We start from the raw sequence: 19,222 nt of genomic DNA on the forward strand, positions 1-19,222 counted from the left end.
ATGGTGGTACATGCCTATAATCCCAGCTACTTGGGAGGCTGAGGCAGAATTGCTTGAACCCGGGAGGCAGAGGTTACAGTGAGCCTGGGCAACAGAGCAAAACTGCATCTCAAAAAAATAAATAAATAAATAACAGATGCTGAACTTCTCAGTAAATCTGCAACGATATACAAATGTAAGAAATAAAGACAGGATAAATGATAAAACAAAGTTAGTGGAAATCCTGAAATAATTCAACAAATATTTATTGAGAGAAGAGATTAACTCAGGGATCCAAAAATTTACTAGTTGCATACATGGTCTTCAGGATACTAAGAAACACCGGGAACTGTATATTAATTGTATAAAATGCTTTATATCTGTGTACATTTTGGAGAATAGTGTTTAAGGTTTCATTCCATTCTTAAAAGAGTCTATAACCACAAGGAGATTTGGATCAAATGATCAACTAGAGAAATAGAGAAAAAAAGCAATGAACCAAAAAACGTAAAGAAAAGCAACGAATCAGAGGGCTTTATGAAACTACCAAAGAATGGGCATTGTGGGAGTATGGGAGGGAGAGAATTGAAATAGTGCATTAAGTTCGAGCAGGTTTCAAGGTCCTCATTAACTGATGCACATGGCTGAAGTGATATATAAGCACAGGCCTATCTCAGAGTTGTTGCACGGTCAGTTCCAGCCCACTGCAATAAAGTGAATAATATCAAAAAGTGGGTCACACAAATGCTTTGGTCTCCCTATGCATATAAAAGTTACATTTACACTATACTATAGTCCATTAAGTGTTATAGCATCATCTTTAAAAATGTACATGTCTTGCTAGGCACAGTGGCTCACACCTGCAATCTCAGCACTTTGGGAGGCTGAGGCGGGCAGATCACAAGGTCAGGAGTTCGAGACCAGCCTGACCAACATGGTGAAACCCCGTCTCTACTAAAAATACAAAAATTATCCAGGCATGGTGGCATGTGCCTGTAATCCCAGCTACTCAGGAGGCTGAGGCAGGAGAATCACTTGAACTCAGGAGGCGGAGGTTGCAGCGAGCCAAGATTGCACCACTGCATTCCAGCCTGAGCGACAGAGCGAAACTCTGTCTCAAAAAAAAAAAAAAAAAAAAGTATATGCCTTCATTTAAAAACACTTCATTGCTGAGAAATGCCAATGATCATCTGAACCTTCAGCAAGTCCTAATCTTTTTACTGGTGGAGAGTTTTTCCTCAATGTTGATGGCTGCTGACTGATCAGGGTGGTGGCTACTGAAGGCTGGGGTGGCTGTGACAATTTCTTAAAATAAGACAACAGTGGTCAGGCATGTTGGCTCACGCCTGTAATCCTAGCACTTTGGGAGGCTAAGGCAGGTAGAGGTCTTGAGCCCAGGAGCTTGAGACCAGCAAAACCTCATCTCTACAAAAAAATTGTAAAAATTAGTCAGGTGTGGTGGTACACATCTGTAGTCCCACCTATTCAGGAGATTGAGGCGGGAGGATCACCTGAGCCCAGGAGGTTAAGGCTGCAGTGAGCCATGATCATGCCACTGGACTCCACTCTGGCACACTGGGCGACAGGGTAAGACTTTGTCTCAAAAAAAAAAAAAAAAAAAGACAACAATGAAGTTTGCTGCATCGACTGACTCTCCCTTTCATAAAAAATTTTTCTGTAGCATGCAATCCTATTTTGTAGCATTTTACCCACAGTAGAACTTCTTTCAAAATTGGACTTGATACTGTCAAACCCTGCCACTGCTTTATCAACTAAGTTTATATAATGTACTCTAAATCCTTTGTTGTCATTTCAACAATGTTAACAGTATCTTCACCAGGAGTAGATTCCACCTCAAGAAACCACTTTTTTTGCTCACCCCCAAGAAGCAACTCCTCATCCTTTCAAATTTTATCATGAGATTGCAGGAATTCAGTCACATCTTCAGGCTCCACTTCCAATTTGAGTTCTCTTACTATTTCCACCACATCTGCAGTTATTTCCTGCACTGAAGTCTTGAACCCCCAAAGTTATCCATGAAGGTTGTAATCAACTTCTTCCAAATTCCTGTTAATGTTGATATTTTGACCACCTCCCATGAATCACAAATATTATTAATGGTTATCTAGAATTAGAATCTTTTCCAGAAAGTTTTCAATTGACTTTGCCCAAATGAAGCAGAAGAATCACTATCTATGGCAGCTACAGCCTTACAAAATGTATTTCTTAAATAGTAACACTTGAAAGTGAAAATTACTCCTTGATCCATGGGCTGCAGAAAAGATGCTGTGTTAACAGGCATGAAAACAACATTAATCTTGTACATCTCCATTAGAACTCTCAGATGACAGGGTGCACTGTCAATGAGTAATATTTTGAAAGGAATCTTTTCTTCATGAGCAGGTCTCGACAGTGGGCTTAAAATATTCAGTAAACCATGCTGTAAACAGATGTGCCATCATCCAGGCTTTGTTGTTCCATTTATAGAACACAGGCAAAGTACATTTAGCATAATTCTCAAGGACAATAGGATTTTGAGAATGGTAAATAGACACTGACTTCAATTTAAGGAGTCAGCCTGTCTTCTGATGCTTTAAAGACAAACATTGACTTCTCTGCAGCTATGAAAGCCCTAGAGAGTATCTTCTTCCAATAGAAAGCTGTGTCATCTACACTGAAAATCTTGTGGCTGGGCGCAGTGGCTCACACCTGTAATCTCAGCACTTTGGGGGTCAAAGTGGGAGGATCACAAGGTCAAGAGATCAAGATCATCCTGGCCAACATGGTGTAGCCCCGTCTCTACTAAAAATACAAAAATTAGCTGGGCGTGGGTGGCGCATACCTGTAGCCCCAGCTACTCAGGAGGCTAAGGCAGGAGAATCGCCTGAACCCAGGAGGCGGAGGTTGCAGTGAGCCAAGATCATGCCATTGCACTCCAGGCTGGGCAACAGAGCAAGACTCTGTCTCAAAAGAAAAAAGAAAATCTCATTTAGTGTAGCCAACTTCATCAATTATCTTAGCTAGATCTTTTCTGGATAACATCAGCATGTGCTGCTTTACTTTGCACTTTCATGTTATGAAAATGGCTTCTTAAACCTCATAAACGAACCTCTAGTAGTTTCAAACTTTACTCTGGCAGCTTCTTCGCCTCCCTCAGCATTCACAGAATTGAAAAGAGTTAGAAACTTCCTCTAAATTAGGCTCCTGCTTAAGGGAATATGGTGGCTGGTTTGATCTATCTAGACCACTCAGAGCTTCTCCATATTAGCAATAAAGCTGTTTTTGCTTCTTATCATTTGTGTGTTTACTGAAGTAGCACTTTCAATTTCATTGAAGAACTTGTCCTTTGCATTCACCACTTGGCTGTTTGGTGCAACAGGCCTAGCTTTCATCCTGCATTGGCTTTCAACATGTCTTCTTAAAATCATTTCTAGCTTTTGATTTAAAATGAGAGATGTCTTCCTTCCACTTGAACACTTAAGAGGGCATTGTAGGATTAACTGGCCTAATTTCAATATTGTTGTGTCTCAGGAAACAGGGAGATGCAAGGAGAAGAAGAGAGATGGAAATAGCCAGTTGGTGGTACAGCATTTAAAACACACATTTATTAAGTTCACCATCTCATACGGGCATGGTTCATGGCAGCCCAAAATGATTACGACTGTTAACACCAAAGATCGATTACAGATCACCAAAACAGATATAGTAATAATTAAAAAGTCTGAAATATTTCAAGAATTACCAAAATGTAGCACAGAGACATTAAGTGCACACATGCTATTGGACAAATAGCACGAAAAGATTTGCTCGACACAGGGTTAACGTACAGTTGCAATGTGCAAAAACACAGTCTCTATGAAGTGTGATAAAGTGAAGCACAATAAAATGATCCCTGTAATCACTAGAAGGAAGGTGAGAAAAAAAGTGAGGGTGGCTGTGAGGTCATTCACATGGAAAGATCTACGATAATGGAAGAATTTGGAGGGGTAGGAAAATTGTGAGTCATATGTCTGAGTTCTTAATGAATATGAGAGATCCAATAAATCACAGCAATCAAGAAATATACAGGCTGGGCTGGGCACGGTGGCTCATGCCTGTAAATTCCAACACTTTGGGAGGCAGAGGCGGGTGGATCACCTGAGGTCAGGAGTTCAAGACAAGCCTGGCTAACATGCTGAAACCCCGTCACTACTAAAAATACAAAAAGTAGCCGGGCATGGTGGCGCATGCCTGTAATCCCAGCTACTTGGGAGGCTGAGGCAGGAGAATCACTTGAACTTGGGAGGCAGAAGTTGCAGTGAGCCAAGATTGTGCCATTGCATGCCAGCATGGGCAACACGAGCAAAACTCCATTTCAAAAAAAAGAAAGAAAGAAATACACAGGCTGATATAGGTGAACCACAAGCTTTCCACAGGAACTGAGATTTTTTTTTTTTAAACATGGAGGACTAATGGATTATAAATTATGCTGGGGAATAAGGACAATGCAAACTCTCTCCCCAGACGGATCATAATATAGGAGAATGAGTTTCCCACGTTTGAAGATGATTATGAGTATCATAGGGGCAGATGGCTGAAAACGGGAAGTGTGGATATTATGGAACAGAAGTTAAAAGGCACACAGTGAGGACAACCTGAGAAAATACAGATCATTAGGAAAGACTCACAAGATATCGGTGTAAGACAAGATTTTAAAAAAAGTCTTGTATTTATGATTATCCCTAATGGTAACAAGAATGATGACCACGTTTTCCGGTTTCAAGTTTCCAAATGAAACTTTCTTTATTCATAATGTGAGGCACCAGGCACTGTGGGAACCCTACTAATACTAAAGGAAACCTAGTGTGTTTACTGGAGGCAAATTACAATAAAAATCATTGATCAAAAGAAAAATATAAAAAAAAAATCATTGATCAGATCTGTAGATTATATGAGGGGCTGTGATAGGGTGGGAAGGAAAGGAAAAAGTGAGAAACAGACCCACAGATTTTTTTTAATTCATAGGTCATTCAGACTCCGATTACCCTCCCCATCTTCCAACCCAAACCACTGTTATAAATGCTGGGGACAAGTACAGGTTAAGGCCCAAGGTGGTGGTTCTCAACCATATGTGAAAAAACCATGCACACTGTTGCCTCAGGTGTTTGAGTCATTCTCCTCCACAGATCCCTTGAGACCTTCTAGAGATCAGAGGCTGCAGAGGCCAGGACAGAATGAGGTAATGAGGGTGTGGGAGGCCTGATGCCACTAGCAATCAACAAGTTTAACCTGAAAGAGGGAGACAAAAATACATTCCTCTCAGACAAAAAGAAGTGTTAATACTGAGTGAAACATACAGGCAAGTTCAGGGATGGAGGGAAAGGAAAATGAGGAATTTCATGCCCTAAGCTTCACATTTCTCCAGCAAACAGCGGCTAGTCACCTGCTCAAAGAAAAAGGTAAATAACATATCTGAGTTCTCGAGAAAAACGGAAAAGATCTAAAATAGTCACAGTGGAGATAAGGAAAAGCAACAAAGGATAAATAGAGATACCAAACAGTAGTATCAAGGGCCCACTACGGTGAAAAGCATCAATCTGTTATCAAGGCCATTAGCGAAGTTTTATATTTTCTTCAAAAGTGTCTGGAAACCACAGAGTACAGTCAATTTCAATACACGATAAGTGCTACAAGAGAGGAAACAAAGGATGCCATGACATCAGAGAAGGGACACTTGAGGCTTTCTGGAGGACTTAAGCTTTGAAGAAAACTTAGCCAGGCTTAAAAAGGTGTGTGAATCCTAGAACATGCAAAGCACTTTCTGCATTGGAAAATTTAACACTCCCAGTTGTTTCAGATATCTTAAGCCGTACGAGTTTAGTGTTCCTCTGTGACTATCTGAACATGAAATTAAAACTTCTTATGAAGGAGGGTTTCCTAAGTCTAGTTAGAAGCACGAGGCGCCAACATCCTAGACTTAACATGTTTTTACCAGAATAAGAAACCATGTGGGTAAACCACAATCACACCGGTTTCATGTTCATGTTAAACTCATGAAACCAGACAAATTCAACCTTTTATACAGGATTATATTTCAGGAATGGCATAACAATTCTAAACAACGACGCTGTATTCTAAATTCCTGTACTGTTACAATGATCCCTATAGTAGGCGCTGAATAACTGTTGACGGCTTGACATTTACCCAGCTGCCAGAGAGGGCTTGTCTTGACTGTGTCTGAGGATGCAGCACCCAAAGGGAAAAACCACTACATGAACAAGATCAGGAAATCACAACAGCATCCTTCTGGGTAGAAGGAGGTATTCGGAGGTGAGGAATCCAAGAAACGATTTACCCAAAAATGCCACCGCAAGAGAAAAACCAGTATTAGCGACTTTCCCTTCATTGGTCAACAGTAATAAAAATGCTCAGAAAGGCTGCCCCGGACGTCACCTGCGCGTGCACGGACCGCCCCGGGCCGCAGACACCTCTCCAGCGGGGAGCGGCCGGCTCGACCCGCCCCTCCCACCTCGCAGCCTGGCGAAGGTGCCACTGCGGGCCCGACCCCCAGACTCGCTTGTCCCTGGAGACCAACCTTAGCGAACAGGCTCTACCGGATCCCGTCGGGTTTCTACTCCTATTCAGAAGGTCCTTTCTGCCCTAATCACAGCACCCACTCGCCTCGTTTTCCTCCTCTCGCCTCGTTTTCCTCCTCTTCCTCAGCTTCCACCGCCGACCGGGCAGCCCCAGTTACCTGATAACGCCTCCCAAGGCCCCGTGTTTATATTCTTGCCCACTGGAAGCAGAAATTATCACGCCCAAATTCCTACCTGCCTGCCCTGGATCCCTGGTTTCCTAAGAAACGGGTTTGGCCCACCCCGGGGCGTTCGAACAGTCCACAGAAGCAGGCAAAGGAAAGACGACTCTGTCTTTCTCCTCCGCCAATCCCTTCTCCGGGACCACAAATCCCAGAAGTCACCGCGGCCGCCCCCACCGCATGACCTTCTGGGATTTGTAGTAATCAGGGCCACGCGGCTGGGCGCGCCCTCTAACAGCAGCACTGAGTGACCGCAGCGCAGGAGCGCGGGAAAATGAGGCTGCGCGGGCTGAGGAGCTCACAAAGAGGAGCCGCCCCCGCGGTACCGCGCAGCGTCGCGTCCAGTCAGTGGGGAACAAGATGAGGGGAAAACGATTTTACGGGATTCAAAGGATTAGGATATGCTCCTGCCCCAAAGGGGTTTATAGCCTAGCTGATGAGGTCGGCCAGACGCAGAGAACAGCGAGGCAAAACTCGGTTATGAAGGGCTGGAGGCGGCGGGGCGGGGAAGCTAGTCAGGGAGGCTCGAGGCTGAACTGCAGCCTTCACGTGAAAGTTACAAGTGAGTTGGACCCGGAAGGCAGAATTACGGCCTGAACGTAGCTGTGCGTCATGTCTTGGAAATAAACGAGCACATGTAACAAAGGTAATCAAGATTGTTAATTTATCCAACTCTCCTGCCCAAAACACTCGTTTTTGGAAGTCATGTTTTCTCAGCCTCAGCGCCATTAACATTTCAAACTGGATAATGCTTTGTTGGGGGACGGGATGTCCTGTGCATTGTAGGGTACTTAGCAGCATCTCTGGTCTCTGTCCACGGGATGCCACCACTAGTCAGTTGTGACAGCCAATGGTTTCCCCAGTGAAATTTCCCCTGGAAGAAAAACCACCCCTCCCACCCTGTCCCGTTGAGAACCATTGATGTCGACCAACATTGTCCTGAGGGTCACCGACACCCTTTCAAAGCCAAAATTATTTTCATACTAATATGAAGACGTGATTTGCCCTTTGCACAATGCTGACGTTTGCACGTGGAGAAGCAATGGTAGGTCAAGGTGCTGGCGCCCCCGCAGGAATTACAGTAATGACACCAAACCGTACTGGGAGCTCTTCTTCACCACCACATGCTCACAGTAAGAAAAATGGGCCGGGCGCGGTGGTTCATGCCTGTAATCTTAGCACTTTGGGAGGTCAGGAGTTCGAGACTAGCCTGGCTAACATGGCGAAACCCCGTCTCTACCAAAAATACAAAAATTAGCCAGGCCTGGCGGGGCGCACCTGAATCCCAACTACTCAGAGGCTGGCGTGGGAGGATCCCTTGAGCCTTGGAGGTCGAGGCTGCAGTGAGCCGAGGTCACGCCACTGCACTCCAGCCTGGAGGACAGAGCGAGGCCCAGTCGCAAAAAAAAAAAAAAAAAAAAGAACTCTGTCTCCAGCATAAGAAGTTACTTTGTTACTTTATAATAAGTTAACTTTATTATAACCAGCCTGACACTTAATATTCTTTGTAAAAACTTGGAAGTCCTCATAAAGTACTTCTGCTGCATATTGAAGTATGATGTATCAAAGAAGAGCTATTGTGAGATGGCATTATTAACTACTTTTTTTTCCTGGAACACAAATTTTACTAAGATGAGTGACAAACCGGTTATTCAGACTTGGGTATTTGACAAACCTTTCTTGAAAAATGAACGAAGGGAATCCGTAACTTCAAAAACAAGGAAAGGGAAAGAGGAAGAAGAAAGGAAAAAAGAGAGAGGAGGAGGGAGGGAAGAAAGAGAAAAAAAATTGAGTTTGTTGCCAATGACAAAATTCAAGACTTTAGGCAAAAAAATATGATTTTGGAAAAATGGTATTCACCATAATGATCTTGGCAGCTTCCCAGTATCTCCAGAATTTTGTGATATCAGTCATTATTAGCTGTGACTTTTATTTACATTGTTTGCTTAAATACGTCAATATTTGTGCAGGCTGCATAAGTGAACCAGTAATATTTGAAAACGATCAATGCATGACTGCAGTAGCCAGGCTCCAAGATGGCATTCAGTCCTGGCATTCACATCCTTATGCACTGCCTTCCTATGTTATACCACGGTTGGTCTGTGTTACTTACAAAAGGCAGAAGTGACCGTTTACTTCTGATATTAATTATGAAAAACACTAAGGTGGTGGCAATGTTTCTTAATCTACCTAGAGGTTTACATGGTCATGTTTCCTGTATACCTGAAACACTGAAAATTCATTAAGCCAAATACTTATTTGTGCACTTTTCTGTATATATGTCTATGAAAGTCTTAAATAAGAAAACATGTACCTCTCTAACAAGACATCCAGAGGAGGATTTATCTTATGGTCACATTCATAGTGGTCATTAGTTCACAGTAGCCATTAGAGGGAATAGAGTTTGCAAAGCGAGTAAGTAGTGCTTGAAGCTGTGCGCCCTACCTAGCGGTCTTTGCTAAATTTCTCAAGTAACCTAACCCTGATCTCCACTACTATGTTTCAGGGTAGCTCCCACTAAGTTTTTATACTTCACTCACTTCTCTACTAACTCTGGTCTATGATCTTGATTCACCTAACATATTTAATATATGTCTTATGCTGTCTTTTTAAGACATGATCACTTTCCAAAATCCTTTAGTCATAATTTATTGGCATTTACAGTAAATTGAAGTTTATTTACAATAATCGTTCAAAAATTCTGATTTTTCAAACAAGAATTTCTTGGACAATTCTTGTACAGCCAAGGTAAATACCTATAGCAATTTATACATTCCCTAAAAAAATCTTATATGCATTCGTAACACTCTTTAGCAGTTTTCTTTTGTTTTAAAGATAACAGAGTGTCAACAATCTAGCACAATCCCCTGCCTAACAATGCCATGTGGATACAATATTTAATACTAATTGAATTCTAACAGTAGTAGGACTATAACCAAATCAAGTGTTAGCAACTGATAAATGGTAGTTGCTTTGGCTTTTATTGTATCTATCATAATGTTTTGTTCAAGTGGTTGGTTTTTAGATAAAATCAAGACTCATGTAGTTGAGACAAAAATCACAATGTTTGAGAACTTAAATGTGGTCAGGCACTATATTTTATATTTCTAGCTACATTTTGTTGTTGTTGTTGTTTTGGTGGGGTTTTTTTGAGACGGAGTCTCCCTCTGTCGCCAAGACTGGTAGTGCAGTGGCACGATCTCAGCTCATTGCAACCTCCACCTCCCAGGTTCAAGTGATTCTCGTGCCTCAGCCTCCCAAGTAGGTGGGACTACAGGCGCCCGCCACCACACTGGCTAATTTTTGAGTTTTGAGTAGAGACGGGGTTTCACCATGTTGACCAGGCTGGTCTTGAACTCCTGACCTCAGGTGATCCACCCACCTCGGCCTCCCAGAGGGCTAGGATTACAAGTGTGAGCCACCACACCTGGCTGATACATTGTTAAAAAGAAAGGTGCACAGATACTTAGCCTTTTTTTTTCCCACTGAGTTTTCCCAGAGGTTAAAAAACATAAGTACATTGTAACAGATTATAAATGAAGTTTTTCTTTATTATATCATATTTCTAAATCAAGGAAGTTGAAATTGTATACTTAAATATACTCTGGTCAAAATATACATGAACCACAAATATTAACTTCTACCTACCAACAATTTACAGTTACGTTGTATGTGGAATTTCATTCTTGTCAGAACTCACAGTGGAAATAAAATTTCTATTATGGGTGGGAAGATGAGGGAAGGAATTAAGGGAAAAAAGATTTGGACAGCACACACTTTTCTTTCATTCCAAAGGTGCCAGTCAGAACATAGATGCATGGAGTTCCCACATATAGCCACAGGCTACCAAGCAGTAATTCAATGTGAATGGTGTCACTACAACATCAAAAAGAGCAGTGCTGGGCAGAGGATTTTGTACAAAATCATCTAAAACTCTGAAAAACTACAAAAGCATCTCAAGAAAAAGTTAAGTAAAAGCAATGGAGTTTATTTCACTGAAATTATTTTAAATTAGATATGATATATTAAGCTCCCATATGCCCCAACCTGGTAGAAAAGTTCCTCTCAGTGAGAAATCAATTATTTTAATGGCAAAATTTTTACACATCAGTAAAATCTGTTATATTTAAAACTATGTATACAGTACATTTCTGGCAAAAAAAAACCTTATACATCTTTCAGTTGTCAAGACAAAGTAAAAATATGGTTGCATAAAGTCACAAAAAATATAAATTGCTGAAAAGATAATAAAAAAAGATTAAAAATCATTTGCATTACCTCCCTTACCTCCCTCTTCAATATTAGTAACAATTTGCAAACAACAAAAAAATTGTGAAAATTCTGTGCAACCCTGACACACTTAACCAAAGGTGGTCATTTCAAATATCCTAGCTTAAAAAAGAATTTACTGCAATTGTCTGTGCATTTATCATACTATTTATAGAAGTGCAATATTTAAATATTTTCAAAATAAAACGCAGTAACTAAAATGAATCACAATAACTTATAAAAGAAGCAAAGTTTACAAAATTAACAATTTTTAGAAGGTCCTATTTAATTGGTTCCTCCTTTTCTTCCCTCCTCCCCACAACAGCTTATATAGCGCCATTACTTAATTCTATATACAAATTTGTAACTTTAAAAATACAGTCTTCTGTTAACATCAGGAACATTATGCTGCATTTAGAGACCCTAAGTAAAATTAGAATCCCCTACAGAGAGGGCCACATAACAAGTTATAAATACAGTTTTGAACTCATATTTAAATGGAACTTCTATTACTCTGTACAGCTTTCAAATTAGAAGTTGAATAGAACAAGCCCTGGACAAAAAGCAGCAAGATTTTTCTTTTGAATTCAGTGCATGATTCTAGAAGTGCTTAAGTCAAATCTACTAGAGTCACCATTTATGCAAGCTATCATGACATTTGAGTTCATTATCATCTGGTTACATAAGTGCTCACTGTATTTGCCAAAAATAATCCTAAAATATGATTCTTAAAATAGAAAAAATATAGCTCTGTTGCAATGGGAAAATGATTAATACAAAAAAATCAATTTCTTAAAGTTAACATAAGGCAAATATAAATGATACAATATTATCATACACATGATACCAATTTTATCTGAGGTGACTAAATCTTCATTTACATCTATTGTGTGATGCAATTATTAAGAATGAGAAAAAGAAAATATCAATGTAAATCAGAAATCTTAGGAAAATCCAGTATCTTTATAAAGTACTTCAAGCCCATAGCAAATGTGACCACTTATTAATAGAATTGATTTGTTCCACATTTTATCAAAATGATAATAATGTTATATCCAACTAAAGAGTTATCACCAAGTGTCATATGTAAACTTTAATTGGATCCTGGTTTGAAATAATCAGCTATAAAGAAATTTGGAGGTAACTTCAGAAATTTAAATATGGCTTGATTAGATGATATTGGGGAATTATTAATTTTACAATGATATTATGGATTTTCAGGAGAATGTCATTATCTGTAGGAGATACCTGAAGTATTTTCACGGTGATAACATCGTGTCTGTAACATCCAAGTGGTTCAGGAAAAAAAAGCACATATACGTATACACACACACATATATGCATGTATATGCATAACTAGCTGTATCTATACACAGGTATAGAGAAAACAAATGACAAAACATTAACAACTGCTGAATCTAAGTGGTAGATATACATGTGCTTACCGAACAGCTTCTCGATTTTTCTGTTTTTAAAAATGTTCATAATAAAATTTGGGGGGGAAGTCATATCAGAGCACTTAAAGTTTGTAAGAGATAGTCTTTCTATGCACTGAATCAACTTAAAAGATACATAATCAAATAACTAGCAATGTTTGCATATACTCAATAATGACTGACATGATGAGCCAGAGGAATTTGTGAAATTGGCAAAAATAATATGAATTATTTACAGTATATGCAACTCAGCTCTTATAACAAAAAGAACATTTTGTGTACAGAATATAATGGGAATATTTTAAGATTAAAATTAGTGCTGGAGTATCTGAATATATAAATTCTGTGTTTTTGGACTTGTAAAACTAAAATACAATTTAAATTAGGTCTGATATCTGATATCACTTACCATACACTACAGAATTTTTAAAGGGGGATATGGAGGCCAGGCACCATGGCTCACGCCTGTAATCCCACCTCTTTGGGAAGCCAAGGTGGTGGATCACGCAGTCAGGAGTTCGAGACCAGCCTGGCCAACACAGTGAAACCCCGTCTCTACTAAAAATACAAAAAATTAGCCGGGTGTGGTGGCACGCGCCTGTAGTTCCAGCTACTCAGGAAGCTGAGGCGGGAGAATCACTTGAACCCGGGGGGCGGAGACTCCAGCCTGGGTGACAGTGAGACTCTGTCTCAAAAAAACAAAGAGGGAGGGATATGGAAGAAGTTATCCAGACCGTTAGTACTGCTGGAAGATACTAGCTATTTAAGAAGTTAAGGAGCCCAGAAAACAAAATCACCTATAAAGGTCTTGAGAATTCTAGGCAAATATTTATTGAATAAATTTCTGAAGCAAATATATAACATGTAATAATATATGAAGGCCTTTATGTAAATTAATATTTTCAAAGCCCTGTGTACACTAAATATAAAATAGCCAAAAATCAGGTGAGCCTGAGAGACCTATAATTCACTGTGTATATTATGCTATGTATGTACTGCACAATGAACAACAAAATGATCTTAATTCATTTCTGCATATTAGCTTTTAACTATAAATCATGTTCCAATCCCTGTGCAAATTGCATTCCAAAACGCCAGCCCTCAGTTATAATTATGTATAACTTGATTACAAATGGAAGCATTTGGCTATGACTTATTATGCATGCTTATTGCTACAAAAGAAATAAGCAAAGTTTTCTGTTTATTGTGCAAGAATTTTAATTAGATTTGCACACATCTCAAAAAATTCTATTGTGTGACTTCCAGGTCTTGGAGTTAGGTCAACAGGAGAAGAGTCAAGTGAGGTCACAGATGAGGTAAGAGAAACTTCTGAGGATTTTCCTTGAGCCTCAGCATCTGAATCACTCCTTTGGCAAGATCGATAGTTGCTAACTGATCCCGATCTCTGTGGAGTAGCAGTCCCTGATTTGGCTTCTGTAATTTCATCTGGGTAAAAAGAATTTCAATTTATTATAGTCTATGACCTTCTCCCCAAAATTTTTGTAACAGTATTGAATTTGCTTCTTTAAGTGGGGCTGCTGGCCAGCTATCAAGAGCACGTTTATTCTAAATACCTTCTAAAATAGAGTCAATGAGCCTGTATTAAACTATTCACCTTTTTTACATACAGTATGTATTCTCAAGATGGCTAATCAAAGTTGGGTACAGTATAGCTACTGATCAGCTGCAATCCAAGGTTAAGAGCCCAGTAAACCAACAATCTAGGGATTAATAAATATTATTCTATAGCAATAAAATGTAATCGCTCTATAGTAAAATCATAGAATCAATGCACTTCAAATTTGGAAGGTATACTCGAAACCATCTCATCCAACCCCTCACTTTATTGATAAGAAAACCAGAGAAGTGACTTACCCAAGGTAACAAATGAACAAAAAGGTTAAGTCTAGAACCCAACTCTCCCAGTGCTCAGCTCGGTGCTTTTTACTTTCCACTTTCCCTTCATATTTCATTTAGTATTTCATAGAAGAGCAACAATTCCAATGAATAAAAATCAAAGAAAAACTAAGGTTGGAAACACAATACAAAAACAAAAATGGGCATTCAACTGGTATACCCCAGTACTAGTAAAACTAAGGTTGCAAATTTGATCCAAATACAAGAAAAATAAAACACATTCCGTATTTCAGATTTCAGACTGCATTAGTATATGTTAGCAGATACATACTATATGGACCTCAAGATAACCAGACAAACTGGTTTGGCCAACATATCATGCCTCAAACCTGTGTCTTTCTGCTACTATGTGTGTACTATCTTTTAGTATATAAAGAAGAAAAAAATTCATAGGTGAACCTCATCTAATAATTCTATGCAACCTTCCATAAGCAAAGGTGATTATATATATATATTATATATATATTTATATATATATATATTTTTTAATATTTTGTAAAGACAGAGTGTCACTATGTTGCTAAGGTTGGTCTCAAATTCCTGGGCTCAAGCAATCCTCCCACTTCAGCCTCCCAAAGTGCTGGGCTGTTTATAGGCACGAGCCACCACACCTATGCTCAACACTGTAGCTTAACGCAACTGAATTGGCCAATGAAGAATTGCCGTAACTTCATTCTTAACTGAAAATTTATTTAATAATAAATAAAAGCTTACAGAAGAATCATATTTATTTCTAAATAAAACATTTATCTTACCAAAATGAACTACACCAAGAAAACAAATGCAGCAGAAAACTATCACCTTAGGATCAGACTACACCTGGCTTTAAGGATTTTACAAGATGATAATCTCAAAAGGACAATATGCTATAAGATTACAATAATAATAAGATTCATAAATGTTAACATTGCAAAGGCACAAGAAGTCACATTTTCTATTCCTTTGCAGTTGAATTACTAGGAGCAAGCCAAGAAGCCTCAAAAGAATCAAAGAGTAAAATACCAAGTTAGTAACAATGTCTAATCTATGTTGTTTTGTGTGACGTACATACCATCAATACTACGGAAATCCAGTAGATAAGTTCTACTATCCACTTGGTATAACTGTAGACTCATTTTGGAGTAAGTGCTTGTCACAGGATTCTTCCTTCGTACACGCAAATAATATGGGTTTACAACCTAGCACATGGTATAACAAAAACCAAGTCAAAAGTAATTCTTCTATAAAACATTTTATGGACTGTGGGTTTGCCAAGTATGCTAATAATCAAAATGTTATCTCTTTCTTACCTTCCATTCATAATCCAATTGTTTAATTGCTCTACATACTTCTGCCATAATATCATTTGGTCGACTTTGACTTCTAATTCCTAAATGCCATTTTGCTTTCCTTACACCTTGGTGTTTGGATTTCTGTGGATTTAATTCATCAAGGGTATGGCGTGCCCTTGGTGTTTCAGCAACCAAGAATGGTACTCTTTCAGGATGGGGCCGAGACAGGTGATGATCATCAAGAAAAGAATCAGGTGGGCTTGTCGCCAAATAGAAATCTTTGGCTTCATTCATTATTCTCCTATTATCTATTATGAGATGGTATGCAACTGCCAAAGGATCCTGGTGATTTCTGTTATAAAGACAGCTGAGAACTTCCTCTTCTGAGCACTCAAACTTTTCACATACTTCTTTTAAGGCTTCATCGTCAATCATGGTTGAACTATATGATGGATCCTCAGGAAAGAGATACTTCGGAAGGTCCTGTTTAAACCATTCATGTTCCCTGAGAGAAAAAGGCAGGATCAGGAGAAGGATTTTGAATAGAGCTGAGACTGAAAGTAAGTTTGGGGAATTTAGAATATGACCTAATTTATATTTATACTCATACTGTATTATTGTCACTTTTTGCACTGAAATTTTCCTCTTCTAGCTCGCACTTCATTGTGGATGTTGAGGGAAATGCTCCAATCTCCCTCCAGTTTTAAGAGAGAGAATGCACTGATGTAGCAATGGGGGGAAAAAGTCATGGGACAAATGATAATGACAAAGAACAGCTTATTTCCAGCTTAGAAAGAGAACATATTAGGTAGCTTCATTATAATACTCTTTTGATATGTTAAGTGAAAATAATATAACAACAAAAATAGTAGACAACTATTGAGTACTTACTATATGCTAAGTTTTATGCTAAACACTTCATATACATTATCTCCCCTCATCATCGAAACAATTATATGAAGATAATATCTCTTTGTTTTAAATGAAGGAACTGAGGTTAAAAAAAAAAAAATCTATGAACATGCTCAAGGTCACAAAGATAGTAAGTGACAGAACCAGGATTACAACCCAGTTCTATGTGACTGGAAAGGCCATACCCTGAATGATTTCCTATTCTAATTCCCTAACTTCATATATTTAAGAATATATTTGACGTGAATTATGTCAAACACATTGCTAAAACTAAATAAAATCCAGAGAGGGAAAAAAAAAAAAAGAACAATGGTTATCTTCTGGGTCATGGGATTAAAGATAATTTTTATTATCTTCTCTATTTTTGTTGGTGTTTTTCTAAGTCTTTAATTGTCATGTATTACATTTTAATTGGAAAAAAATAGGTAAAACACAAGCAAAAACATTTCTTACCTAGATATCTTAAAATATAAATTTTAGAGAATGATTTGTCCTTTCCCTTTGGTGATAAAATCATGCCCTGCCATTGATGGTCTCTTTTTTAGCTAGTCTAAAACATGTGTAGTAAGTGGAAAGTAATCAAGCTTCAAGTTCCACATAGAATCTTTCCTCCTTCTTCATTACACTAATGCTTTCGTATTTACTATTCTTAGATCCACATCTGATTTCTTTCTTCCCTCTCAGATAAATGTGCAGTCTAGCCATTAGAAGACCAAAAGAGACCAAAATTTCCATAGGGGGTAAAAAAGAAAAAAAAGGAGAAACAAAGCTTGCAGTAAAATTGTTTAAGTCTTCATCAGAAATGGCTCGCCCAAATTTGAGAAGAAAATTTGTCATCATCGGCCGGGCGCGGTGGCTCAAGCCTGTAATCCCAGCACTTTGGGAGGCCGAGACGGGCGGATCACGAGGTCAGGAGATCGAGACCATCCTGGCTAACACCATGAAACCCCGTCTCTACTAAAAACTACAAAAAACTAGCCGGGCGAGGTGGCGGCGCCTGTAGTCCCAGCTACCCGGGAGGCTGAGGCAGGAGAATGGCGTGAACCCGGGAGGCGGAGCTTGCAGTGAGCTGAGATCCGGCCACAGCACTCCAGCCTGGGTGACAGAGCGAGACTCCGTCTCAAAAAAAAAAAAAAAAAAAAAAATTGTCATCATCATTTTTGTCTAATTTAAACTATTAGATTGAACCAGATGAAACTGGTAATACTGACTTTTACCTACAAAACAGGAATTTTGCATGTAATTCAATGTATACTACCAGGAAAAATAAGTCAATTAAATTAAAATTTTCTCATTCCTTGGGATTAAAAAAAAAAATACAATAATTCATGAGATAAGAAATCAAATAGCAACCCACAAATTTACTACCGAAAAGTATTAATCCTAACGCCAGGCATACTGGCTCACACCTGTAATCCCAACACTGTGAGGGAAAGGCACAAGGATCACTTGAGGCCAGGAGTTCAAAACCAGCCTGGGCAAAAATAGAGAGACCCTGTCACTCCAAACAAAAACAAAACAAAACAACAACAAAAAACAGCCAGGCACGATGGTGGATGCCTATAGTCTCAGCTACTCGAGAGGCTAAAGTGGGAGGATCACTTGACCCAGGAGTTACAGGCTACATTGAGCTATGATCATACCACTGCACTCCAGCCTGGGTGACAGAGCAAGACCTTGTCTCAAAAATAAATAAATAAATAAAAATAAAAGATATACATATATATGGAGTCTCTCTCTGTCACCCAGGCTCGTCTCAAACTCTTGAGCTCACATGATCTTCCCTCAGCCTCCCAAAGTGCTGGAAGTACAGGTGTGAGCCACCGCACCAGCCTTTCATTAGCTTTTTTATTAATTTAAAAAGTAATATAATGTTCACTGTAAACATTTCAAAACAAAGATGTGTAAGTAAAAAGTGAAAGCCCTCCCTCTTACTAATCTTACTTCCCTAAGGTAATCAGTTTACTATGTATTTTTAATAACAAAATAAAATAAATGTGTCTCTACACTCTTATTTTTTCACATAAAAACAGGATTATACTGTATATTCTGTTCTGCAACTTTTTTTTCACATAACTGTTATCATGGATACTATTAGATCTGATAACTTCCAAATTGCTTTATTACCTGATATCTTTGATTGTGGCCCTCTTCATGGGATCCACCTGCAGCATATGTTTCAAAAGGGTAATCACAGAAGGATTTAAATATTGAGGGGTATAGAAGATCCCATCACATATCTTCTTAAAAAGAGTTGGCACATGGTCATCATCAAATGGAAGGGTTCCACATAATAAAGCATAGAGAATAACCCCACTGCTCCATATATCTACCTCTGGGCCTGCATACAATCTGTAACAGGAAATAACAATTGGATTATGGAATCATTTTAACCGAAGGATCAGTTAATCAAAAATTTCAAATATGGATATTTCATAAAGAATTCATAAGCAGAATATGGTTTTTATAGCCACTACTACATGTTACACATGAAGTTAATTCCATTAGTATTATCTTTGAAAACAAAAGTCAAGAAGTTATGTAAATTACACAACATGGCTAAAATTCTGTTCTGCTATTTACTATGGCCCTGATGGGATCTAACAATAGGGCCAAACCTTGAACAAACATATCACTATTCA

General features: G+C 38.8%; 2 protein-coding genes across 4 annotated transcripts in view; both read right to left on the reverse strand.

The window, feature by feature from the left end:
* The window catches only part of TTC33 (tetratricopeptide repeat domain 33), a 44,028-nt gene extending 37,094 nt beyond the window's left edge, over window positions 1–6,934 (reverse strand). Inside the window, exon 1 of one of the 2 annotated variants that reach the window (XM_023216464.1) lies at window positions 6,789–6,934. The gene's annotated coding sequence lies outside the window, so the exon portion shown is untranslated. The other variant, XM_023216465.1, reaches the window with a different exon arrangement.
* A 3,374-nt stretch (window positions 6,935–10,308) lies between these two features.
* The window catches only part of PRKAA1 (protein kinase AMP-activated catalytic subunit alpha 1), a 41,124-nt gene continuing 32,210 nt past the window's right edge, over window positions 10,309–19,222 (reverse strand). For both annotated transcript variants that reach the window (XM_023216462.2, XM_023216463.2), the window contains 4 exons: window positions 18,708–18,932; window positions 15,687–16,173; window positions 15,449–15,575; window positions 10,309–13,926 (listed from right to left, as the gene is read on the reverse strand). In XM_023216462.2, the coding sequence (XP_023072230.1) occupies window positions 13,682–13,926; window positions 15,449–15,575; window positions 15,687–16,173; window positions 18,708–18,932 (1,084 nt within the window). In that variant the 3' untranslated portion in view covers window positions 10,309–13,681. The remainder of the gene's footprint in view (window positions 13,927–15,448; window positions 15,576–15,686; window positions 16,174–18,707; window positions 18,933–19,222) is intronic.

The sequence above is a fragment of the Piliocolobus tephrosceles genome, chromosome 4 (genome assembly GCF_002776525.5).
Source record: "Piliocolobus tephrosceles isolate RC106 chromosome 4, ASM277652v3, whole genome shotgun sequence".
Taxonomy (NCBI): Eukaryota; Metazoa; Chordata; class Mammalia; order Primates; family Cercopithecidae; genus Piliocolobus; species Piliocolobus tephrosceles.